The 26,458-nt window shown below is 41.6% G+C and overlaps 1 protein-coding gene across 2 annotated transcripts in view; it reads right to left on the reverse strand.

Moving 5' to 3' along the window:
• Positions 1–11,647, reverse strand: part of Antxr2 (ANTXR cell adhesion molecule 2) — a 127,999-nt gene extending 116,352 nt beyond the window's left edge. For both annotated transcript variants that reach the window (XM_051170732.1, XM_051170731.1), the window contains exons 1-3: positions 10,948–11,647; positions 10,222–10,293; positions 8,115–8,186 (exon numbers count right to left, since the gene is read on the reverse strand). In XM_051170732.1, coding sequence (XP_051026689.1) covers positions 8,115–8,186; positions 10,222–10,293; positions 10,948–11,099 — 296 coding nt within the window. In that variant the 5' untranslated portion in view covers positions 11,100–11,647. The remainder of the gene's footprint in view (positions 1–8,114; positions 8,187–10,221; positions 10,294–10,947) is intronic.
• Positions 11,648–26,458: the final 14,811 nt, after the last annotated feature.

Genomic DNA, 26,458 nt, shown 5'->3' on the forward strand with positions numbered 1-26,458 from the left:
AGAGTGGAAAGACTGTAAGAGCCATAACACTAAAACGTCTGCTGTGAAACTGCCTCTCCAAGAAATGGCTCCATAAACAGGGGCAATATCAATGGGAATGTTAACAAAGAACCTAGACATTTTTGTGGGGGTCCCACTCCCAGGAAAAAACACTCCAGGTAACTAATGATTGCTGGGAGAAAGAGAATTAGCCTCTCTCAAGGATGATCTCCATCATTAGATGTCAAGTGAAGAGTGATCAGCCTTGGAACTACATAGACACAAACAAAAATGAACTTAGCAGGTGTGTGTGTGTGTGTGTGTGTGAGAGAGAGAGAGAGAGAGAGAGAGAGAGAGAGAGAGAGAGAGAGAGAGAGAGAGAGAATTGGTAGGTACTTGAAAAAAGAAATGGCATCAAAGTAACCGATTTGAAAGCTGACAGCCCAGTCCTAGTATGTGCTTGCCATGTATGCATACCTGAGGATCATAATTCCATTCCCAGGACTCATCTAACAAGCTGGCCCATGCGAAGGCAAAGACAGACAGATCCCTGGGACTAGGGGGCCAGTCAGCCTAGCCTAAACGGTGAGCTTCCAGTCCTAGTGAGAAACTTTGTCTCCAAGAACAAGGTAAGTGGCCATTTTGAAGGATAGCCCTTGAGGTTCTCAGTCTTCCATACATGTGCACTAGCACATGTGCATACCAATGTACACACAAGAAGCATTAGCTGTATCATTACCACTCATTAAGTGTACCCCAGTCTCAATTCTTAGAAATAACCTCTAGGATTCTTGAGTGTACTTCTGGAATTTTCATTCTGTGTTCTGAGTCATTCTTCCTTTTTCATAAGAAATGGTTTGCATATAAAGTCCCTTCCTGCCCATGGGAAGCCTGGAGGCCAGCGGCTAGTCACTTTGGAAAATCTGTCCTTTAATTCATGGTGTCAATTTATAATCCCTTTATATCAAATGATGATCCATCCTTCGGCACAAAACCCATAAGTGCTTTTTTTTTTTTTTTTTTTTTTTCAAAAGAGTGTGTTCTTTACATTTTTGCTTCCAACATCCTACCAATTTTTCCACAGCTACTCCCCAGGCTCAACTCTGCTTCTGCCTCCAGCAGAGATGTAAATGCCTCCCTTCCGGTCATCGCTAACCTTCTCCCCGAGAACTTTTACCTCCCTCTTTACCGACGTTTCCCTCCTTGGCTCTTCTAATGCTGCATTTCAAACTATTCAAAAGTTAGTCGTGTAAAGATGAGGTCATGTCTCACCATGCTGCTTACTGACGAAACAGGTCTGACTAACACACGGTCCTCAAAAAGCTGCAATAGCTACAAGGCTTGAGATGGCCGAATTCACAGGGTTGGCAAGGTGGAAGATGCTGGTACCGGCTTTGAACTCAGCTTGGCCTGTGCCTGGATCTACTCCTCATGGGTAGGCTGGGCTTGGCTCCAGCACAGTGGTCTTGGGGCCATCACAGTTTTACACGGTGAATGTTTTCCAAGGCCATGACAGAGAGAGCTACCATGCCTTGGTAAGTCACGGGCCTAGAGCTGGAGCTCACAGATTTCATAATTCATGTCTGATGAATGGTGCAGCCAGTCAGTCCCAGGCCCAGCCAAGATTTGAGAAAACATGTGAACGTGTGAGTGCATTGTGCTCTATCGTCTTAGAACACGGTAGACTCTTACTATAATTTATATAAAATCTTGCCTATTGCTTACTTCAAACATCATCCTACGCCCTACATTTGTGGTACAGCATCTAGACCAATGGAAACAAAGGAGTGGTCCAGGGATCTGAAAACATCTGCTCACCAAGTCTCCTGTTAGTCTGATTTTATGAAAGGATTCTGCAAGTTAGTCTGCATTTCTAGTACTCCGGCCTTGAAGTTCATTCCTGCCGCATTTTTTTATAATATCACTTTATTTCCTCACTCACTCACTACCCTACTGAACCACTGGAAGTGGCCCCTGCATTTTATCATTTCTGTGTGTTCAAGTACCTATTAGCATAGTCATTATCAGAACCTAGCAGCTGCCATGACCAGACCCATCAGGAGGGCAAGTCTGTGGCCGAAGCAGATTTTTCTAAACAGAAGATTTCCCTAGTAGAATTTTTGTCTAAAAAAAAAAAAAAACAACAAAAGCAAAAACAAAAACAAAAACAAAAAACCAAGCCAAGCCAAATATGGTCACTCTTTCTCCCCAGTTCACTTGGTTTGTAAGAATGGAGTAATGCAGAACGTGATGATGTTTTCAAACTATGACAAATTCTGATTCATGTAAAAAGTACAGAAGGGGAACTCAGGCAGCCTGAGTCAGCGCAGCACACCGAACTGTTCGTGCCAGGCCAGGGAGAGTGTGACTACCCGGCTGAACTTCTGTGAACAGCACTTCTTGAAATCTTGGATCTAGTAGCCCATTAAAAGATGAAGCTGGGTAACCTTTAACTCCAGTTCTACCTTAGCCCCTTTCCTAACTAATCATTAAAACAGAAAGAAAAAGAAAGCAACTCTGAAAATATGCATAAAGGTACATAATTGCAGGCAGGTGATAGAAACAGAGAGAGAAAAGCAAGCAGGCACACACATTGTGGTGAATCCAGTATAGGCTAAATCTTCAACTAAACCTTCTCAGCCACAGCAAGCGGTCACCTCGGCGCTGCTGGACGGTGAGGCCAGTCAGATCCTTCTGTGTAGCTCAGGACTTGGGCTCAGGAAGTTAAGTAACACACCAGTGCCCTCCAGATTGTCAAGGGGACTCTGAGCCCTCCAACTGAGTGTGTTCTGTAGCTCGAGGCTTTCCACTCTGATTCCAAGCCTACCACCCATGGCTGCAGAAGTCAGGAAGGTTTCTGACTTTTAATTCAAGCATTTTCAAGGCTCTTCTACAGTGTAGTTCTACTGAATACATGAAGGCTGAGATTATGGTAACACTGCATACTAAATCCCCTGCCTAAAACAGCGTCATTAATAGCTGACTGTTTATCTTCCAGCCTTCTACACCATGTGTTTTTCAACACATACAATACATTAAAAAATTTTTTCTTTTACAAAATAAATAAATTTATGTTAAGTGTTCTGCAACTTGAGTTTTCTTTACTATATCTTATAGATATTTTATATCAGTATTTTGCTTTACTCAACTGTAATGACTGTATAGTATTTCATCCTATGTATATATTGTAACTATTAAAATATCATCTATTGATGAGTATACAGATTGGATTTAGTTTCTCATTATTGCAATTAATTCTTTAGTGTCCAATTTTGTACCTATCTGTCTTTGCTGAGCAAGTGCTAAAAGTGGAATTTCCTTCTTGAAATTTTCTACTTTTATAGATGCTAACAATTTTTCTTCAAAAACTGATGTGCTAATTTATGAGATATCAACTGTTTATTAGGAACTCCTTCCCTACAAGTAAACATTTAATTCTTTTTTTAAGAATTAAAAGAAACTCATTCAAATAATAAAAAAAATATATTATGCAAATTTAACTAACTGACCTCTATCAACTCTACAGGTTTACATAAGAAATATATTTTTCCTAGGTCAATTTGTGCTCAAAATCTAAATACCAGTTGAGGTGGACAAGACTTTCCTAACTCAACACAAATATAGATATTCAAAAGGAAGATGAGAATATTTACAACTATCACGTAAGAATAGGAATTTGAAATGTAGCAACTACAAGTCAGTATGTACATTGCATTAGTATCATTTATATTATTGGCACAACTACAGTGTACTTTATTATAGTGGCTCTAAGTATTAGCTTAGGCTCTGGCACCAGAAGAATTCCATCATTCAACAAGGGTTTGCTGAGCTTCTACCATGTATCAGGCTATGTTCTAAGGTTGGGTATATGAATGAAAAAGACAAATAAGGATCCTGTACTTTATTATACTATAGGCTCAGGAAGATACTAATTAATTAATTAATTAATCAATAATTAAAAAACAATAACCAGTATTTTTGGAGATACTGGGGAAGGGTGAGGATACCTTAGACTTGGAGGCAAGCCAAGACTTCTCTGAAGTTATAAGTTGGGTTGGTTGGTTTGGAGTTCTGCTTGCTGGTTTACTTACTCTCTTTTTTATTTTTTTAATCAAACCAGGGACCATACCCATGAACACTCTGCCATTGAAAGACATCCCTAGCCCAGCAAACGAAAACAACACAAACAAAACCTCAGAAAATACCTGGGTTAGAGAAGGAAGAAAGGACCTAATATACAGATAGGATTGGTTTGTTCGTGGGACAGGAAAAAGACCACAGGATGTGAGAGGAAGACTGAGTGGGCAACTGGAGGGGTTTGGGGAAACACTGGGAGACATTTTAATTCTATTATAAGGCACTAGACTTTTTAAGGCATTGTAATAACATAGTCTACTTAAACATTAAAAAAATCATGTGGCAAATACACTGCTTGGCACCTGCTGCTGGGAGTCTTTAGACAAGATAGATGACCTATCTTAAAGTGGAGGTAATTACAACACCCATTACATAGAGTTAACAGAGGCTATGCACAGAAACCACTTTGCAGACTATCTGGCACGTAATAATTGTTCAGCAAACGCTTTTATCTATTTCATTATCACAAAATTAAATAATTATGAGCAGAACTGGGAAGAAATCACTATTCACAGTTATGCAAAACAGTAACTAGTAATAGCCTCAAAATTCATTCTGATTCTAGTCTATGAGGCTACACATTAACATAAGCGAATATCACCTCTCCCCGATCCTCTTCTACAGTGGCTCTCACCCTTCCTAATGCTGCAACCCTTTAACACAGTTCCTCTATTGATGCGACCCCACCATAAAAATTATTTTCATTGTTATTTCATAACTGTAATTTGGCTACCATTATGAATCATAATGTAAATATTTTTGGAGAAGAGGTTTGCCCAAAGGGTTACAATCTATAGCTTGAGAACCAGTTGCCAACTATAAATCTTGGTTGTGTATGTATTGTGTATTATTTATGTAATCATGCCCTGGCCTCTGTATCAATGGCCTAGCAGGTGCATGGACAAGAAAAGGCATAGGAACAGGAGAAAGGTGGGTGTGCTTCAGATTAAAATATCTAATGTAATTTTAAAAAATTAAGCAATGGGTATATAAAGTGTATAGGTGAAATTGTCTGATGCGATTATGAATTTGTGGATTTACTTAACACTGAACATCATGCAAAAATTATAAGCAAAGACACAGGCCTGGTGTCATTAGTCATTGTCTTCCCATCTTGCTTCATCTCTTTAGCAAGCCCTGGGAAACATGAAAGGGCTGCTTCTTGTATGTGCCAAGGTACTGAAAAATGAGTAATACAACCAAAATTATGAAACTCCCTATTCTTCTCATTTGCTTAACTACTGCTTTTCAAATTATATGCTTAGATCTCTCTGTCTCTGTCTCTATCTCTGTCTCTCTCTGTCTCTCTGTCTCTCTCTCTCTCTCTCTCTCTGTGTGTGTGTGTGTGTGTGTGTGTGTGTGTGTGTGTGTGTGTGTGTACACAAACCCTTGGGAAATGTATAAGTCGTGAAGATTCCAGTTTCAAGATTTTAATACAAAGATCCACGTGGGTCTTGGAAACAGCTGTCCATCAATCTTCCATCTCAACAAGCAAACCATTTCTCTAAATTTAAAATTGTGGAGTGATGCCATATCCAAAGATAGAGAATTGTAGTAATAGGACACCAACTCAACAGAACTAGTGAAGTGGCAGCTTGGGGGAAAGTAGCCCCTTTTATTAGAGATTTTCCTATGACATATAAAATATGTCCATTGTCTTATTTGGCAGACGGTACGTCTGTGTTCCACAGACAAAGAAACTGACACTGAGTAAGGGAGTCATCTCGTTTTGTGTGTGCACGTGGATGTGGAGGTCAGAGGCAGCCATGGGTGTCACTCCTCAGAAGGTATTCACTGGTCTTCTTTTTGGTTTTGGTTTGGTTTGGTTTGGTTTGGTTTCTTGTTGTTCAGAAGCACCCAAAGAATCCCCCTGCCTCTGCCTCCCCACTGCTGCTATCACAAGTGTGTACATCCATAACCAGATCTTTTACATAGTATCAGGTCTTTAAACTTGCATGCATGCACTTCCCTGACCAAGCCATCTCCCCAGCTCCAAAGCCCTTATCCTGTGAACACTAACATTAGATCCTTGGTCACTTGGCTAGTAAACTGGAGGGGTGGGATTCAAACTCAGGTAGTCTTAGTACAGTAACTCTTAAGTGTGTCATTATGTTGCCTCTTGAATAAAAGCCTCTTCCACCTATTTCGGTCCCTTATGCCTTGGATTTAACCACTGACCGAGGGTGTGACTTGAGCTTATATAAAAGATTTAAGTCTCCTCCTCACATGTCTAAACATTATCCGTCTGGGTGACCAGTAATCACTTTTCATCTTCAGAGTGATGGAAGATCCATATGCAAAGTGTCTAGCAGAAACCTTGGCACAATGTATGCAGCAGTTCATTACTAAGTCTCTGACATGCCTGGCATTGTACTAAGTGCATACATACATACATGTATACATACATACATGAATACATATATACATACATGCATATATGTGTGTGTACATATATATATATGTATAACTGTCATGAATATTAAAACTGTGTTTTCCTTCTTTGACATGCTGGGTCCAAACCTCACACTTTGGAAATTAAACTGGACAGTAAAGATATTTCCTTTTCATAAAACCAAAAATTGTTTTATATGGATGCACATAGGGAACTATGTTCATGGGTTATAAAGAACTGTAATTGTTGAGAACCATGTGTTCATAATAAACTAAGGAGGCAAAATACAAATGGGGAGACTGAAATCCTAGGCTGGACCCACAACCTAGAGATAAATTTCCTCTCTAGGAAAAGGAAAACTTAATGCTAGATTACACACACAAACACACACATGCATGCACATATGCACATATATATTATATTATATATTGAATTTTCCAAACCAAGGCAATGAACTATAAGCAATTTATCTCCTTGAGCCCTTTTAAATATTATGCTTTCTTAATCTTTTGAGCCTGAAAGCTCAAGAAGTGTTAATGCATATTAACTGATCAGTTTCACAATAAAACAAAAACTATTTCCACAATTATTTTTCAAAAGTTTACATATTCTGCAAATCAAACTATAGCAGTCACCCTTGCTTGAAACTATAGATCAGGCTGGATAACAAGGAGGCACACCTTTAATCCCAGCATTCAGCAGGCAGAGGCAAGCAGATCTCTGTGAGTTCAAGGATAACCTAGTGTACAGAGTAAGTTCCAGGACATGTGGGGCTACAAACAAAAACCATGTTTCAAAACAACAACAAAAATAAACAAACAAAAAAACCTATATATCAGAAAGAGGCAACTCCAAAATGATTTTGGCTCATTTTTCATTCAACAAATATTCACTAAACAAGGTCTTACACTCTTTATGTTAGACGAAATGAAGCAAAAATTAAAAACAACATCCCATTTCTGACTATAGAATTCATAGTCTAGTAAGCAAAAGTCACCCCAGGAAAGGCAGCCAGGGTTTAGCTATGTGAGTGGCTACTTCCAAAGTGCCGTGACATGATCAAACACCATAGAAATAGTCACAGAAATACTATGACACTGGACAGGAAAGTCACTCCTTTTCAAAACACTGAAGGGTGGCAATGTGTGTGTGTGTGTGTGTGTGTGTGTTCTTGTAAAGTTAAATATGTTGAGTATCACTGAACTTCAGAGAAAGGCTAGAAATCTGGGATATCTGCTGACCCTAATGAATTACTAAAGTGCATCCATCTCTCCTCTTTCAAATTCCTTTTTGAGTCCTCCTTCTCACTAATGAAAATGTACAGCTGTTCACAGTAAGAGAGGGAGAAGGGTGGGAAATGGTGAATACACAACTAAGGCAGAGGCTTGGGCTTTGTTCTACCACCAATATAAATAATATTGATTTTCAGACAGTTACTACTTCAAACTGCTCATCCTGCCTCCCCCTCCTATTACTGTAGAGCACTGAATTGCCTGTGAGCCAGCTTGATCCCACTGAGAGGCCTGGATCACCGCATGGCAATATCCATCATGACTTTATGATTCATCTCTACTAAAAGCCTGCATTGAAATGATAATGCACTAACCTGTCTCCAGTTAATGGCAAAATAATGTTTGCTTGAGAAGAAAACACAATGAAGGACAATCTCATTTCAGGGCTGCAAAATAAGGAAAGAGGCAGTTAAAATATTTTTAAAAGAAATATTAGTACGATACAGAGGCCCATCCAGGGAGCATCATTTCAAATTAGTCTCACAGAACAGTCCCAGCTTCCCATAAATGGAACTCTCTAAGCAGACCAGAGAACTCTGCTCAGCATTACTGTCTGAGTTCCAATCCTTTTTATGTAGTTGGTGAATGTCAAGTCTCCAAACACTCCTCCATGAAGTACTGGAGTTTACATCTAGAAAGAGAACCTCTGGAAAGATTCTAGCTGGCCACAAAATTCTTTCCTAGAAAAAAAATGTTCCTTCCTTTAATCATTGACTTCATCTCTCTGCAGGAGGCCACACCCTTCAGAGTAATTGATAGTAACTTCTCCCGTCTGCAGAGAAGCCAGTTTGACCCAATGGCCAGGGTTATAATAGGAGTCCAAACAAAATCCACCCTAAAGCAAGTAGTTAAGGCATTAAGGAATCCCTTTTTGATTTGGCAGTTTCCACTTTCCAATCTACCTCCTAGGATTCAGGTGCCGGTGCTATGGAGGTACTGTAGTTTCTGGAGAAGTGTATACTAATGTTGCTCGGGTCTGAAACTAAAAAGATGAAACTAAGGCAGGAGCTGAGGGTCAGAATTATCTCCAAAGCTCCTAGATACTGTAGCCCTGTGCTTGTCAGTAGTCATCTTTTATTCATTTCCTACAGCATATAATTAGTAACTGAGTGACTAAAGTTGAGCCAGAGGACAGTATACGTTATAGAAATCCAACTTGCAAACCAGACTCAATGCATAAGAGCTCAGTTTTCCTCAGACGTTACATTGAAATGCCCCATCGCTTCTGATTAGCACTGTATAACACCCCCAGCACACTCCAGGACTGAACCGGAAAAGTATAAGAGGCTGTCTATTCTGCTTTAATGATTTCAGATAGACGCTCTTGCTTATTTTTCTTTCCTGTTTTACCTCAGACCCTGTCCAGGAGCTGGAGTGCCATCTTGGGTTCCTAAAGCAGTAGACTGATGACTGAACACGGACAGGCATACGTTTTTATAGGGATAGTTCTACTGCTGCCAATAACCAAGGCAGGGATTGCCTAGGCCTCTACAGACTGTTTGAAGTTACTTGCAACATGACTTTCAAAATGTTTTGATCATCCAAGCCTGTTTTACAGAAAACATTTGGGCTAACAAGACTGAAGGAGGCAATATTTAATGACACAGTTCCTGCTCGTGTCCTTTCCCTGGTCCTGATCAACTCACATTTGTTCCTGGCTTTTTTTTTTTTTAATTCAAAAAAAAAAAAGAAAAGAAAAGAAAAGAAAAGAAAGAAAGAAGGAAAAAAAGGAGAGGGGAACCACAAAAACATGGTATCTAAGGGTTATTTTTAAGTAGGGAGATACCACTAATTCCTAATTATTTCTAAAGAGAGTAAGCTGGATTTACTAGCAGCCATGCTTTTTATAGGCAAGGAAAACAGTGTTTGCTGGTGACGCCTCCTGCATACAGAAAACCGTTTAATTTTTAAACCAGCCACACACCCACACATTGTATAAACACAACTCGGTTCTTTAAACGCGGGCGTGCGCGCGCACACGTACTTTTTCTGCTAGTGGGTTATTAACACATGTTCACTTAAAGTTTTCAAACTTTTGCCTTTTACACGTGGACGTCTACAGTGCTAAGTATGTGGAGTTGAAAATATAGTATGGAGACTATTAGCATAAAATTTATTTTTTTAATGCGATAAATTATGAGAAAGCATAACTCTGACTCAAAACAGATGACAATTCAAAAAGGAAAAGACATTAGGAATTGTGGTTGAAGATGTTTCCCCATGGCCTGGGCCAAGTTTCTGGGCGCCAGATGAAATGAACTTCCAAGGGACAGCTGAAAAGTTGGAGAGAACACCATGTGTGCAAGGGCCACCTTGAGACGTTTAAAACTCAGCATTCAGGGAAAGGTCTTTCTGCACAGAGCAGGGAAACCCGGCCCTTTGGTCAATTTCCTTTCTGATGCCAAGAAGAGTGAAACATACCTCACAAATCTCTCTGTAAGCTGGTGGACAAAATTGTAAATTTCAATCCAGTTATTTGCCACACTCCCAGACCTGGGGAAAAAATGAAAAGAAACTGCTCATAAAGATAAAGCACGGGCCTTAAATGCAAACATTTCTTCAGTTCTGCGGGAGGAGGGGTGACCAGCCCTCTTCTCAAAGTACGTGTTCGTGTTCAGAGCTGAAACTTTACCGTGTCTGGACTGAACCAAGGAAGCCAGGAAGACCACACTTCTTTGGGAGCAACTTGTTTGCGAACTGTTTAGAGTGAGACCCGGCTTTCAAAATAAAAGCACAAGCCCTCATTTCTCAGGAAATGCAAACCACTTTAGGTATATAAAGGCTATCCCTCAACCCCGCCCCACCCACCCCCAACCCGGCTCCTATGAAAGCGCTGTGATCAGGTCAAAATTGGGCAAACTTCAGAGGGCCTATAGCGGTATGGGGGAGTGTGATAAAGGGACCACGGAGCCAAAAGAGTTCCTGGGATGAAACATTCTGCAGGTGGCCACACTCTCATTTCCCAAGAGGCCTCAGAACTAAAAGCATTGAGCCAAATAGCCCTGGGCTCCCACAACCCCTAGTCCTCTCCAACCAAAGAGCTCCCACTGCCTTTCAGTAGAACCCAAACACATCTCAACTTCAGTTCCAGCTGGCCCAGCGCTGCCCTCACCGGAGACCCAGACCCCACATTCCACCTTCACTCACTTGTCCAGGACGAAGTACAGATCGAAGGCTTTTTTGCAAGAGGGTTGATCCTGGGCTTGCAACAATGACCCTGGACCGCCCACAGCTAGCACCCACAGGCAGGGGTACAGCCAGCTCCCAGGGCTGCGACCCTGGAACCGACCAGCTACCATCCTGGGGCCCGGGCCCTGCGGCTCCCTCTGGCTCACAGCAACTTGGGCTTCGCGGTCTGGACTCCCAGTTTTGCCCAGCCGAGATGGAAAAGAGGCGGAGTCACCAGGGACTCACCCCGGGGTCAGGGGCTGAGTGGGGGGTGGGACGCCTGCTCCTGATTCAGCGCCACCCAGCAGCTGCCACTGAGGAGAGAGAAGGAGGTCCTGGGAGGAGGACAAAGGGAGTCTCCGAGGCCGCCACAGCTGCCGCCGGAACTCTGGACAAATCCCAGTGGACTAGCGGTCCAGTCCTCCCCCTCCGGAATCCGGAGAGTTACTGCAGACAATGAGGCCCGCTGCGACAGCTCTCAGGATAAGTTCTTCGCGGCCTCGGGCCAAGTCTCTAGCGCCCACCGGGAACCGGAGGGCTGAAATCTAGCTGCCCGTGGTGAGCTGAAGGACAAGCGCCAGGGAACCCCACGATCGCCGCGGGAACTCTGCTGAGTCCTCCTCTTCCGCCTCTCTTCCTTGGACCGCCCAACTCCTTACAACTTTCTTCCTAGGGCCGAGTCTGGTGCAGCACCTCGGGGTGATCCCCTGCAGCCGGGGATGCTGAGCGACCTCGGGGAGCGGCAGGAGGCAGGACACCCCAGGCCGGGTAAGCCGACCGGTCTGCTCGCGTGAGGCAGTGCGAGCCCGAGGGCGGGGCGCCGGGAGGAAGCCCGCCCAAACCACACAAGCACACTTAAGGGTTAGTGCTGAGCAGCGGATGACTAACGCCTGCCAAATTTCAGAAGAGAGAGAGGAGTTCTGAAAAACAAATGTCCTCTAGAAACTAAACATACCCAGCTCTCCTGCAAGTCTGGCCGGGCCGTTTTCCCCAGCTGTGCTGGAACTGACCTCCGTGTGGTTTAGAGACTCAAGACCAGCTGTCCAATGGATAGTGATGGCCTCTTATGCCTCATCCATCAGCACCCCTCATCCATCAGCACCCCTCATCCATCACAGGCCGACTTAGTGACCCAGGCCTTAATGTTTAAGAAAGGGGACTTCCTTTCTTATTTCTTTCTTTTTTCCTACTCAATTTTTCCCCATTTCTTATTAATTCTTTGAGAATTTCATGCAATGCATATTGATCATATTCACCCCAACACTTCCCCTAACTCCTCTTAGACCCATCCTTACCTCCCTACACACACCCCTCAACTTCGTATCCTCCCTCCTTTTTTTTTTTTTTTTTTTTTTTCAAGCGATCCATAGACTCCAATTTGAGCTGTCCTGTAGACTCCTGGGTCCACATGGGGCCATCTACCGGACCACATTCTTAAAGAAAACACCAACTCCAGAAGCCATCTACTGAGCCTAGCTCTAGACCAAGATGAGGGACTCATGAAACACACACACACACACACACACACACACACACACACACACACACACACACACCTCCATGACTGGATGTTAATTGGCTTCGTCTTCTGCGGGTCTTATTCCGGCAACCACAGCTGCTGTCATGTCTGGAAGGAAATGCTTTGCTCTGGTCCTCCCTGACTTCTGCCTCTTAGAATCTTCTCACCCTCGTCTACACCCTTTCTGCATTGCTCCTGAACCGTGAGGAGGAAGGATTATGGTTTATATGTGTATCTGTGCCTGAGCCCTCCACCAGCCTTAGTCTCTTCCATTCGACCACTTGTGAGTTTCTGCATTAACCAGCATCCCTGCACAAAGGAACTTTTCTGATGAGGTCTAAGAGTTGCACTGATCTATGAGTAGAGAGGGGTATACAGATTTGGAGGGCTGTTTGCTTTGATGTCCATGTATTCACCTCAGAGCAGTGGGTTCACTCGTGTGGGCTATGAGCACCACAGCCGTGGTTTCTTGGCCAGACTTACAGTATCACGTATGTTTCTTTCTGTGGAGTGGGTCTTGAATCCAATCAGAAAATGGTTGTTACTCCCATAGCATTTGTACCGTTATTGTAGACATGGGTGTCTTGCCATGTTCCTCAGTCCTGCGGTTTGTAAGCTTTCACTGGTAGAAGGGAATATTGATTGCTTTCCTGCCTTGGCAACTAAACATAATTCCTAAGACTAGGAAAGCTAGTCTCCAGAGAGACTATAGGTCAGTTCCAGCTGGATTCCTCAAAGTTCCTATGTCCAAAATGGGTGGTGTCCACAGCAACAGGGTCTTGACCTCAAGTTCTGGTCTGCAATCAAGAGCAATCACATTAGCCTGTATTGATTTAGGGGGTCTTTGGGACACCTCTGATAAACAATTAAAGGGACATTATTCCCACACTAGGCACTAGACTTTTATTTTGCATTTTACCCAGCCAAGGAAACAAAACAAGGGAACAGAGATCACTTCTTTAGCAATGGAAAATTGCACCTCAAAATGTTTTGTCTTGCTCTCATTGGACCCAGTTATCAAAAATTTCACTTGGAAGAGGTTAAATATTTGAGGCGACAAATATGGGTAACCTGTAAGGAGTGTACAATGTGTACATTAATATATGTATAATACTATGCTTATGTATGGATCAAAAAACTCACAAGCTTAATTAATAACAAGACTTCACCTGGGGGGTAGGGGGTGAGCCCCTCCGCTCTGTCTGAAATCCTATAGGAGCTAGTATTTGTAAATTTCCACTTGCTGATTCCGCACTCGCCCTCTCCTCTACTCTCCAGCACTTCCACCTGTGACTTCCACTCTTGCTTTCAATGTCACTGGTACACAAAGGCTGAGGGGAGGCACCGCCTCTTCCTCTCTGTTTTAACAAGCCACCGCTCTAAAATATGAAGTTCTTGTGGTCCTTACAGGCTGCCCTTTTGCATGTGCATTGTTGCTCACCACCTATTTTTAACATTTTATTTGTGATAGCTTTTATTTACAGCCAGATATGTCAATGTCAGCTCTTTGAGGATAGGACACAGTCTCTTTAAGGAGGATGTACTGAGTGCCTATGATGTACTAGGAACTGCTCGGCCAATGCACAAAATTCCAATACCAAATGCCTTTTGTGAGACTTGCAGTTGGGTCTCCAGCTTTACCTCTAATTAAAAGAGAATTACACTTTAAGTACTTTTGTCAATTAATACCATACAGGTGTCTGTAACCTAATAAAATCTGAGCTGAATGAAGTCTGCCAAAAACTATAAAAAGTACTTTCAAGAAGCAGTTTGATGATATATACTGCAGGATGCTGCCCTTGGCGAGGTGCTTGATCTCTTGTTAATTGGCCCCCTTTGCTCTAGTTTCGTGGATCATTGCTTGATCATCTTGAGGATTTTGATGTCTTCTCTTATACCTAAATTATAGCAAAATACACTCTATTTACTAAGAACGTCCCCAATTACAAGGCCAATAGAAGTAACACATACTAAACCATGTCTCTCATGGTTCCATGCTTGGGTTTGTGTAGGTGATGACCTCAGCATAGCACTCGTCTTGCAGTTCACTAGCTTGCTCATGCAAGATCTACCACAAACCAGGAAATGGCCTCACCCAGCACAGATCAATGGTCAACCAAATCACTTTCATTTGTAGGCAGGTCTCTGGCTGTTAGAGTGACCAGCTGTCCTGATTCTCTGTGGGGAAATCCAGGGACTAGAGCTAAACCCAGGTCAGTCCCTCCCTGGGAGTGTCCCTGGCAAATGTCCCTGCTGGCCGTGCTTTCCACAAGCAATCATGGAGGAGGATGAAAGCCAGAACACACTTAGAAATCTCCCCAGGCGGTGCAGGCCTGAGACAAGAGTAGAACTTCCTTCTTCTATCCCTAGGAGGGCTGAGGGCTTGAGTGAGCTGCAGTCCAGCCATACAAAGTTTCAAACTAACTTTCCTTTGCCCCTAAGAATGGTGAAAGAAATGCAGGATTTCAGGGCCTGAGGTAGGGGTGGGGATGTAGGAAGAAAGAAGAGATGAAGGCATGTATGTATGTATGTATGTATGTACGTATGTATGTATATGTAAGTATAGAGAGAAGAGGACTAATTAGATTGAATTCAGATAACGCAAACTAAAATGGTAACAGTTAATTATCTGAGTTTATGATGAAGTATTGTGCTTAACAATCTATCCATGTCCTCTTTTGAAACCATTTGTAGCATATCAAACTTTGAACTCAATGGTTTTTTTGTTTGTTTGTTTGTTTAATTTCTTGAGTTCTTTATATATTTTGGATATTAGACCTTTGTCAGATGTAGGGTTGGTGAAATCTTTTCCCAGTCTGTAGGCTGTCGCTTTGTTCTCTTGACAGTGTCTCCTGCCTTACAGAAGCTTCTCAGCCTCATGAGGTCCCATTTATTAACAACAACAATCTTTTGTGATGGGAATACACAGTGAAAAGACATCCTACCATGTAACTAAAAGCCAACCCTGATAAGACATGGAATATTCTAGTGCCCTGACTCTATACTTACCACTCTAGAACCTTGGAAAATTCATTTCTACTATCTTTTCACAGCAGCCCGATTGGACTTGAACTCAATGTTCTAATAAATAGCTATTACTTAAAAGTGTAAGTAAACCCCAAAACATTTAACCTCAATTAAATACAGCATAATGTGAGTTTATATCTCATGCTTGGTTTTCATTGGAATCCTATAATAGATTATTTCTACCTCCTACAATGCTCCAATGGGCTCATGTTATACGCCTTATAATTATTTATGTACCAATCTTTGTTAACAGATGTTATTAATACCCACAATGTGCCTTGCAACATTCTAAGCAAAAATGCAGGAGTGAAGAGAGGGCTTAATGCCTAAGATTATGTACTCCCCTTGCACAGGACCAGATTCAGTTCTGCTCCAGGGTATCCAATGCCCACTTCTGGCATCTGTGAGCAAATGTACATGCTCATACCCCCACACACAAACACCCATATACACACATAATTCAAAAATAAAGAGCTACACACCTTGATCTCTAGGAACTAATTTATTTCCATCTACCTTTGCCAACAAACAATAAGTAAGCAAACAAATAGCAATAAAGGCAAACATTTTAAAAACATATTTCGGGTCTAAAGAAAACAAAATCTGTATTACTTACAAATAGGCTTCTTTGCCTGGGATCCACAATGATGGACATGACTCTCTTGAATGTCTAGTGCCAGAAGTGATTCATGGACCATCACAGAGGAAGTGATTCAGAGGAAGAAAACAAATCCTTATTGCCTACAGGTGATAAAGCCTACTTCAGCCTTTACTGTACATGGTCATAAAAGAACTAAATTTCCCCTATGTCTGAACTCGTTCCCGTGAGTGGCTGTGGGAGTGGTAATTTCCTGTAAATGAGATTCTCGGTGTGTGGCAACAAAGCTTTTCAGTCTACATTACAAGAGGATTATCACCATCTGCATTTGGGACTAGATGCTTAAAACCCAGGTTCCTGGAAAGAGACATGAAACTAAGAGGGCATATAGGAGGTGAACCAGGGAATCCCGTCAGGAGCAGAACCTAAGAGATGAAGGAGGCAGGAGTGGTCCCAAGCAGGACACGATTCCAGAGGACGTCTCAGCCATCGTCAAGGGTAACAATGGAGCTGAAATGGCTGTTAACAGTTGTCCCTAATTGAGGTGAGAGGTGGGGGCGTGGGTTCTGGGTTCCTTCATAAAATAATCATCATATTTGGACTGTTCCTCAACTAGAATAAACTCTGGCAAGGAAACAATATTTGGCTAGACACAGTTATGAGGAACTCAACTGTGAGCTGTCCCTGGCAGCTTCCGAGGGTGAAAGGAGTGCCCCAGTCCCGAAGCACGAATCCAGGCAGTGTAAATGTAGCATCCAGAACATCACACAATGCCAGGGGTCTGAATCTACTTGGATGCATGTCTTCTTTTGTGTGGATTTAGGCCTTCACAAAGCAGCTCAGGGTTTCACTGACCTGCTGGGAGATGAAGCAACATGAATGTCACCCTTCTGCTGTGCTTTCCACAGCAGTCCGGTTCCAGGTCAGTTTCTCTTTGTCCTTCCTATACCCTTCAATGTGTTTATTTGTAAAACTGATTGTGAAAAATAACACACCTAGTTATGGCCAATGGAATCTCATTTCCTAACAATTTATGACTCAACAACAGCATCACAGCTTGACTCTGTACTCTCACCTTAACCTACCTTATGGGCCACAAAAACCAGTTATCCTTCCTGTGCCCCTAACAGGCACTATTGCATCTTGGAGGCTTATCTCGATTTATATGCCCATTTTCCCTGACACACATTCTAAGTGTCTGTGCCAGCTTTTTTTCTTTCCTTCCATTTCTTTGTTGGATAATACAGTGAAAAGCCCCTAGGCAAGGCCAACCAAATTTTGGTTACTGAGAGGTGTAGCAGCCCAGAGCAGGCTGTCTGAGACTGAGCAGAGTGAGAAGGATGCCCCATGTGCAGAGAGAAGTGGCCTAGAGTTGGTGTTAGAACCTATGAAAGGTGATGGAAATAACCACATAAAAGTTGGTGTCATGAGTCAAAAAATAAGCCTAAAAATGAGGTTACCTTGGAGCTAAAGAGAACACCTAAGTGTCTGAGCCTAAAAAGATGAGAAAGAACTTGGTATGGAAAAGCCTGCCTTGGAGTGCCTACAACCTTGCCAAGTCCAGAATCTAGGTAACAGCTTTGGGGTCTAAGGAGAGCTTTTGCTTCAAAGCTGACCTCTTTTGCTACATCCTCACGTGGAATCTGGTAGAGAGATCTAAAGGGCTGGACTCACTGCCTACAGCCTTTGTAAAAGGGCACTGGCCTGTCTCAGGAGGGTAGAATCCTTATGGCCCAGTCAACTACCGAGTGTCCCATTTCTGAATATCATCACCTTGGCATTTAAGTTCCAATGTATAAATTTTTAGGGTTGCATTCGCATTCAAAGGAGTAGATACAAGGTTGGACAAGCTAGGCTACAATCACCGCATATGCTGTTACTCAACAACAAAACTAGTGTATTATTGATGCACAGAAGAACTTGGCTCCATCTCAACCAAAAGTGTGCTGTACGTTTTTCAAACCCAATCTAAAATGGTTACATTCTGTCCTAGTCAGGGTTACCATTGCTGTGATAAAACACCCTGACCTAAGCAACGTGGGGAGGAAAGGGTTTGTTTGGCTTATGCTTACAAATCATGGCTAATCACTGAAGGAAGTCAGGACAGGAACTGAAACAAGACAGGAGCCTGGAGGCAGGAGCTTATGCAGGGCACGGAGGGGTGCTGCTCACTGCCTTCTTCCCCATGGCTTGCTCAGCCTGCTTTCTTTCTTTTCTTTTCTTTTTTTTTTTTTTCAGCCTACTTTCTTATAAAACCTGGGACGACCACCCCAGGGATGGCCCCACCCACGATGGGCTGGGCCCATCAATCACTAATTAAGAAAATGCCCTACAGGCTTGCGCACAGCCCAGTTTTATGGAAACATTTTATTAATTTAGCTTCCCTTCTCACAGATGACTTTAGCTTGTATCAAGTTGATATAAAACTATCCAACACACACTTTATTATTCCATTAAAATGCTGTTGAAATGAAATCAAATAAACTAAGATCAAATTAGTGGTTCCTAGGATTTTAGGACTAAATACAAGAGGGCATGGAAGTGTTTTAAAAGTGGTTATTTAGGGCAGCCCAATGTGCATGCATCCTTATTGTGCTAACACTTATGTGAGACACACAGGTGTGAAATTACAGAGAACTACATATGCAAATAAAACCAATGAGACCTGAATAAATTTTGTTGATTGTACCCATGTCAGTTTCCTAGTTCCTATGTCGTGATGATAACTTAAGATATAACCATCAGGGGAAACTAGATGAATCACATGCAAAACAGAACCTCCATGCGTGTTTCTTTTTGTGTTGTTGTAGTCTGCTGTGAACACCTAATTCTAAATAAAAAGTTGTTTAAATGAACAATAGTAAAGCATTATAATTTATTAGATAAAATAAGAAACCATGAGCCCTTGCTGATGTAAACAAATATATATGTATATATCATCATTTCTATAGGTCATCACCAAAAATACTTATACATGACAAAAAAAATAAGTAAATTTACATTATATATGTCCCTCAGATACTTTCTAAATCCAGTTATCAAAATTAACATCAGCAGCAATGATACAAATGGAGTTATGGGACTGAGGAAATGGCTCAGTCAATAAAGTGTAAGGACCTTAATTTGATCACTTGATGGACACAAAACATGGGAGTAGTAGCACACACCTGCAATCTCAGTGACAGGAGGAAGGATCAGAACACCTGAGTCCGTGTGCTGGAGGTTCAGTAAGTTACCTTCTCTAAAAAATTAGAAGGATTCAACAGGTTCTATCTGTGTATGTATGTGTGCGCATTTATTTATGTTCATACATATATATATGTGTGTGTGTGTGTGTGTGTGTGTGTGTGTGTGTGTGTGTGTAACAATAATAATAAAAGAAAGAGAGATCATCAATTTGAGAGGGTAAGGGCACAAGTGAAGGGTTCAAGAAAGGGTAGCCAGCCAGGATAGTCTGGAGGCAACAAAAAGGGAGGAGGAGGAGAGTGGGAAAATGATGTAATTCTATTTCAATTAAAAACATATTTAAACAAATAAGATGAAAAAGCAACTGAGGAAGACAATACCAATCTCTGTCTTCCACGTGCTCTCATATTCTTGTACACACACACACACACACACACACACACACATACACAAACACAAAGCAGATACATTTTATATTATATGGAAAGAATACTGTATTACTTGGTGATATTCCCGTGGTAGACATATAACATGAATCTAATTATGAAAAAGCATTTTACAACCACGAGTCAATGGGCTTTCTGCAACCTCACTAGCCTGGATTCTTGAGATGCGTCAAGAAAAGACTGACTTGAGATGCCAGGGTCGGGTGGCATGCCTTGGGGTTCTCCTCTTCTCTGAGAAGAAGAAGGAAGAATGGGGGAGGGGCATGAGTGTGGGGCTGGAAGAAGGGAAGGAAAGGGGCTAGGATCAGGCTGTAAAGTGATTAAATAAAGAAAGAAACAAAACAAAACAAGACTAAAGAGATGAGGCAAGCACATGAAATATGTTCTTTTCAAGTGAATTGCTGTGTTCTAAGTGACATTATTGGAATGGGACTTTGAAATGGGAACTTTTAAATAGTTTGGAGACTGAAAGACCTTGGGGACTTTTGAAGTTGAACTAAGTAAATTTTGCTTTATGATGTGGCTACAAGCCTATGGGGGGGGGTTGTTGTTTCAGGAAGTTATTGTGATGGTTTGAATAAGAATGACCCCAATAGGCTCATACATTTGAGTGCTTGATCCCCAGGGAGTGGCACTAATTGAGAAGGCACTATTTAGAAGGACTAGGAGGTGTGACCTTGTAGGAGAAAATGTGTTGCTGGAGGTGCCCTTTGAGGTTTCAAAAGCCCAGAACAAACTATTCTCTCTTTCTCTTTCTGTCCTGTCTCTGTCTCTCAGTGAGTGTGTGTGTGTGTGTGTGTGTGTGTGTGTGTGTATGTGCGTGTGTGTGTGTCTGTGTGTGTGTCTGTCTGTCTCTCTCTCTCTCTCTCTCTCTCTCTCTCTCTCTCTCTCTCTCTCTCTCTCTGTGTGTGTGTCTGTGTGTGTGTCTGTCTGTCTGTCTGTCTCTCTCTCTCTCTCTCTCTCTCTCTCTCTCTCTCTCTCTCTGTGTGTGTGTGTGTCTGTGTGTGTGTCTGTCTGTCTGTCTGTCTCTCTCTCTCTCTCTCTCTCTCTGTGTGTGTGTGTGTCTGTGTGTGTGTCTGTGTCTGTCTGTCTGTCTGTCTGTCTGTCTCTCTCTCTCTCTCTCTCTCTCTCTCTCTCTCTGTGTCTGTGTGTGTGTCTGTCTGTCTGTCTGTCTGTCTGTCTCTCTCTCTCTCTCCTTACAGAGCAGGACACAGCTCAGCTACTTCTCTAGCAACTAAGAGCACTGGAGACTGATTCACTCAACACTCATCTATCTGGACACTAGAAAAATCTGAAAATGGTTACCTTCAATACCCTCCACTGCATAGTGTCCTCCCAGTTTCAAATAAGTCCCTGTTTATTCATGGTAGACTCTGAACCAGAACTGAATTCCTAAGTTCTGGTTCCCAGAAGAATTAAGTCATGATGCCTTTCCATCTGGATCAGGTCATGGCCTTACAATGGAAGATGCCACCCTCTCTCTGGCTGTTGGCCTTGTTGCAGTGCACTCTGGGAGCTGCTTTCACAATCCACAGGCCCCCTGGGAGTTGCTTCTAACTCATAATGCGTTTCTTCTCACTGGATATGAGTTGAAGATCTTCAGTCATCCAAGACAAAAACAAGTCCTCACTTTCTATCCTCTCTACAAAACTTAAGCTACTCCCTCTGCCTGCCATTTGCAATTATGAAAAAATGTGTATCATAAATAAGAGATCATCCTTGGTCTGTTTTTCTACTCTTATGACAAACCCCATGACCAAAAGCAACCAAAAGGAAAACATTTCTTTTACTCACAGGCCACAGCCCATCACCAAAGAAAGCCACAGCAGGAACCCAAGGAAGGAACCTGGAGACAGGAAGTGAAGCAGGCACCAGGGAAGAACTCTGCTTATCCGGCTCACTCAGTTTGCTTTCTCCAGTAACCCAAGCCTACTTGTCCACAGATGGCACCGCCAGCCACAGTGTGCTGGCGTCCCTTCTCCATCAATTGGCAATGAAGACAATGCCACACAAACTTGCTCAAAGGACAATCTGAAGGAGGGACTGTCTCAGTTGAGATTCCCTCTCCACACAAACATCCAGGCTTGTGTCAAGTTTACAACATCTAACCTGTGCAGGGAATAAAAACTGTGGATATTTAAATTACCCATTCCATTAATTTCATATTATTCCTCTCCTTATAAATCCACATTCCTTGGAAGAAAAAGCAAGCATGTTTTATATTTGGGAGAAGGAAGAAGAAAATAGATGAAGGAATGAGAGGAGGAGGGACAATACACATGTTTTGAGAAATTTTCAAACAAGTAAACATCTTTTTGGTTACCTTAACATTCAATATAGAAGTAGGAATTTTAGATAACAAGATTTAAAGAAATGACATTGGTTACAGTTCCAAAAGGAAGCAAACACAGATAGGTATGGTAAATCAAAACCGCAGTTTTTCAATCTGCCTTTCCCAAATTCAAAATATTACATGTTTATATTTATGCCTATTTCTAAGAAGTTACAATATATGATGACCTAGAATGATTTAAATGATAGTATTGATATTTATTTTGTACTATGATAGTACAAACATTTGAAAATGTTATGAAGCTAATTTTGATAATAACATAGTTTTAAGGTAATTTGTTTTGTGTTATCTTTTATAAACATTTCTAGTTTCAAACCAAGTGGCTTTGAGGTATTCAAGATTAACAGCATCCAATAGTGTTTCCTCCTTATCTAGAAGTTTCCTCCAAAGAAACAAATAATAAGAGGTTAGTCTGGGAACAGTAGCTAAATACAGAGGCCTCGGTCACTGCATCCTGCTAAGGAAATCCATGGTTATGTACCCTTGTTCTTATGGGGGACAAGCATCTTATGTTCATGGCAACACCATTTGCACACACTATAGACAATAGAAACTCAGTCTGGGTCTTGGTCTGGGGCTCTGTCTCTCTCTTTCTCTCTCTTTGTCTCTGTGTCTCTGTCTCTCTATGTCTCTGTCTCTCTATCTCTCTCTGTTTCTCTCTCTCAGGCTAAGTACTAACTCAAGGCTTTGGAGGCACATGAAAGACATAAAATCTTTTTACTTGTTTCTAACTTGTTATGTAACGTTTTTTAACAGCCATGGTGTTTCTGCTCCAAGTTATTTCAGCTTTAGATATTTAACTGCTTTTTTTTTTAAATGAAAAGTTTGAAATGTAATTTTGCTCTTTGGAGTGACTACTGTAAGAAGTACAATTAAAGATATTTTTTTCATGTTTTGAAGGCCTCATGTTTCTCATGGAAACCACTTGATGAACATGTAACCAACTTTACGTTAACAGCACATATGGTGTATAGATTATCCATCCCGCTTTCCTAGGAAGTCCTCTGAAGGAGCAGTTGGGAAGTTGTCAGTCCCCAAATGGCCAATAGCCTTCACATGGAGCTAAGTGGGCTAACAAAATCCCCAGAGCAGCTTCCGTAGAATTAAACCACTCGTGAGGGAGGACATTTTAAAAAACCAGTACAGCAGAGATTTGCCTTTGACCCCTATCCTAACACAGAATAAACACTTCTTCATCAAATAAAGGAAGCATCATTTTATAATTTTTTATATTTTTTTAACTTATTAGTCAATCCCATAATATCTATTCTTACTAAACTGATCTGTGCTATTAGAAACAGATAAAAGTCCATTAAGACTGATACCCTAATTAGATCGTCTAGTTACTGAGCTAATCTACATAAAAAGTAAATAGACCAGGATTAAAATGGTACAATAGAGTGTAGTAGATGTCCAACAAGGGAGAACTTACTTATCATTCAAGGCATAGAGAGGATCAGGGGTTGATCTCCATATCTAAAAGGGGGTTGTGGTTTTAAGATTGGCACAGATAAAGGGAAGAAAAGGAAAAAGAAAAAGAGCAGCAGCTTCTGTCTGGGAATGAAGTGAGGATAAGATGGTATCACTGTTTGGAACTAGCAAAAGAGTGAGCATATGTATATATATGTTAAAGTCCTTATTGTTGGGAGCTCATGGGTGCAACTTCCTTGTTGTATATAGCAGACACCATTTCACAGCAGATGCCCTGGTCTCCTGGCTCCTCCAGTCTTTCCACCCCGTCTTCCGTGATTTTTCTCGAGCACTGGACGTAGGGATTGCATTGGAGGTGTATCAGCTGGGGGCAGGCATCACACAGTCACTTATTCTTTGCTTTCTGACCATTTATGGATCTCTGTACCAGTGTCCATCTTTTAGGGAAAGATGATTCATTGGTGAGGGGTGAGAGCTTATATCTAAAGACTCACAAGGTCAGTATAAGGGCAACAGCAGTGAACATGCAGAGTTGAACATGGGAAATTAAACGTGGTCCCACAACAAGATGAAGAGCTACAGGTGGTCACTCCTCACAGAGAGATAATTAGTCTCCTAGGACAAACTCCTCTGTGGTTTGTCCAATCCCAAGGGGTCAGCCAGGGACATAGGTACATACGTGCAAAGTTAAATGGACTGAGTAAGTTATCTAAACATATGTGCACACGCACACAGACACACACACACACACACAAGGCAACAGCAATTAAGAATGAGATCATGAGTGTCATAGTGGAGATGCAGTAGGAGAGTTGAAGGCAGGAGACCGAGGGGCAGGGATGACGTAATACAACACTCATTTATGAAGTTATCAAAAAATAAGCAAAATAAAATAAAAATTAAAGATGATGCAGTCCTTTGGCTACTTCCTGTCTGTCTCATAGTATTGCCTATACCATAATATTTACATTGTTAAATGAGGGAGGATTGCTTTTGTTAGGCAAGGTCTCACTACGAGGCCTAGGCCTGACTCCAGCTCCTATACCCAAGTGATCCTCCCACACCAGTACTCCCAGGTGACAAGACTCTGGATTTGAACCTCTATACCTGGATTTATTTGTTTTGGCCATTCATTTTTTTTTTTTTAAATCATGCTTTCTCCAGTAAATCTTCATGACATTTTAAACAAACACTATGCCAACATTGTGTGATAAAGTTAGGTGGCTGTACCACTTATGGAAATGTGTTTAAAGAAATAACAGCATGCCACCCCTCATTGGAGGAGCATAATATAGGGTAGTGAATGCAGAATTCCCACCAGAACAGAGAGGAACGCATTTCAGGATTTGTGTGAGGGAGGAAGTCTAAAGATAAAAGGGGTAGAGTTGAGCAAGGCTCAGATGATAGGGACTTCTGTGTGTCCTGCTGGCCACACATTTCTGTAGATAAAGTTTTGTGGCTCTTTTTGCCATTTAGAGTTTATTTTTTACATATATGTGTGTAATAATAGAAATGTATATGTAAAAAAAATAATTAATTTTTAAAAAATTGTCCAATACACCTGTGCCTAGATATCTTGCGGCTACTTCTATGCTATACCAGAAGTAGAGTAGTTGACCCAGAAACTTTACCACGCATAGCTTTTAACATCAAACATGTTTAAGTTTAAGCATCAGAGAGGTGAGACAGGGTGATTTTTCAAGAATTGACCGGTTGCTATAACAAGACAACTTAGAAAGCAAAGACAGTCTGGAGCCATCACAACTGTTTTTTAAATAGATAAAATTCTGTTATTTATATTAAGAAAATACAAAAGCCCAGATGGATTAAAAACAGAAAATTTAACACAAAAATCAGAACAGTGACATTTTTTTTTTTTTATGAGCAGGGAAGGCAAAGTGTTTCTATGCATCAGAAAATGCCATGGTCTACAGTGAGCTCTACCTGTGAAAGCTGCTGATCGGGGGCCTGGGGACCAGCACATGGAAACTCCCCACTGGAATATATCTGGAAGATCTTGCCAGTAAGTAACCTATTTCAAGCCACAGGGCTTACTCAAAGGAGAAATAGATTTGGTTTCAGAATTTGGTTTTAAAATAAGAACTGAGTTTTTGTTTTGTTTTTTTAATGGTGGGGAGAGGGGCAGGGTATGATATTAGGGCACAGCTTGTCTCCTGGAAACAAAACAGTAAAGGCTCCAATGTGAAGTCTGGTGGCTCATCTGGAAAGAACAGGTCTTAAATTCAAATTGCTAGCAAAATACGTTGAACCCATTATGTTGAACTTTTTAGGTCAAAGGGTCATTGTCGATTAAGTCTTAAATTCCAAGGAATGCTCAAGTAACCAAAGTGTAACAGACAGGGCCCAAGCCCAAGTGGCCAAATTACATTTCCAGAGACAGTGGACTTGGAAGAGACTGCAAGAGGGGGTCCTCCATGAGAAGTGCACCCCTTTTTGATAAAGAGTGCCTGGGACAAGGGCAAGATCCACATTCAGAAAGCTCTGCTTTCCATTCATGGTCAAGCTCTTCGGGATGCCTCCACTCCACAGACCATAATAATGTAGTTTGTTTATACTTATTATGTCCCATCTCCTCATTCCAAAAGAATTTTTATTCTCATTAAGCTTAATTAGACAAAGACAGAAAATGACTTTTGTAGTTCATAGAAAAAAACAATTAGTCAATATTTTGATTGATAATCTAGCAGACTGTTAAGGAGCAGTTTATTCAGTGCAGGTTCAATCAACAATCTTCTGTTTTTGAATTTGACCTTGCAGATTTGCACTTTAAAGTCATTCATTAATGATTTTCCTTCTGTGGCACAAATACAGGATGCAAAGCAAGGGAGCTGAGTAGGCAGGAACACCAGCACGCAAAGAATATCGTCACGTATCTTGAAGTGGCTTTACACTCTGAATTCCAGTCTTTG

The sequence above is a fragment of the Acomys russatus genome, chromosome 28 (genome assembly GCF_903995435.1).
Source record: "Acomys russatus chromosome 28, mAcoRus1.1, whole genome shotgun sequence".
In the NCBI taxonomy this organism is placed as follows: Eukaryota; Metazoa; Chordata; class Mammalia; order Rodentia; family Muridae; genus Acomys; species Acomys russatus.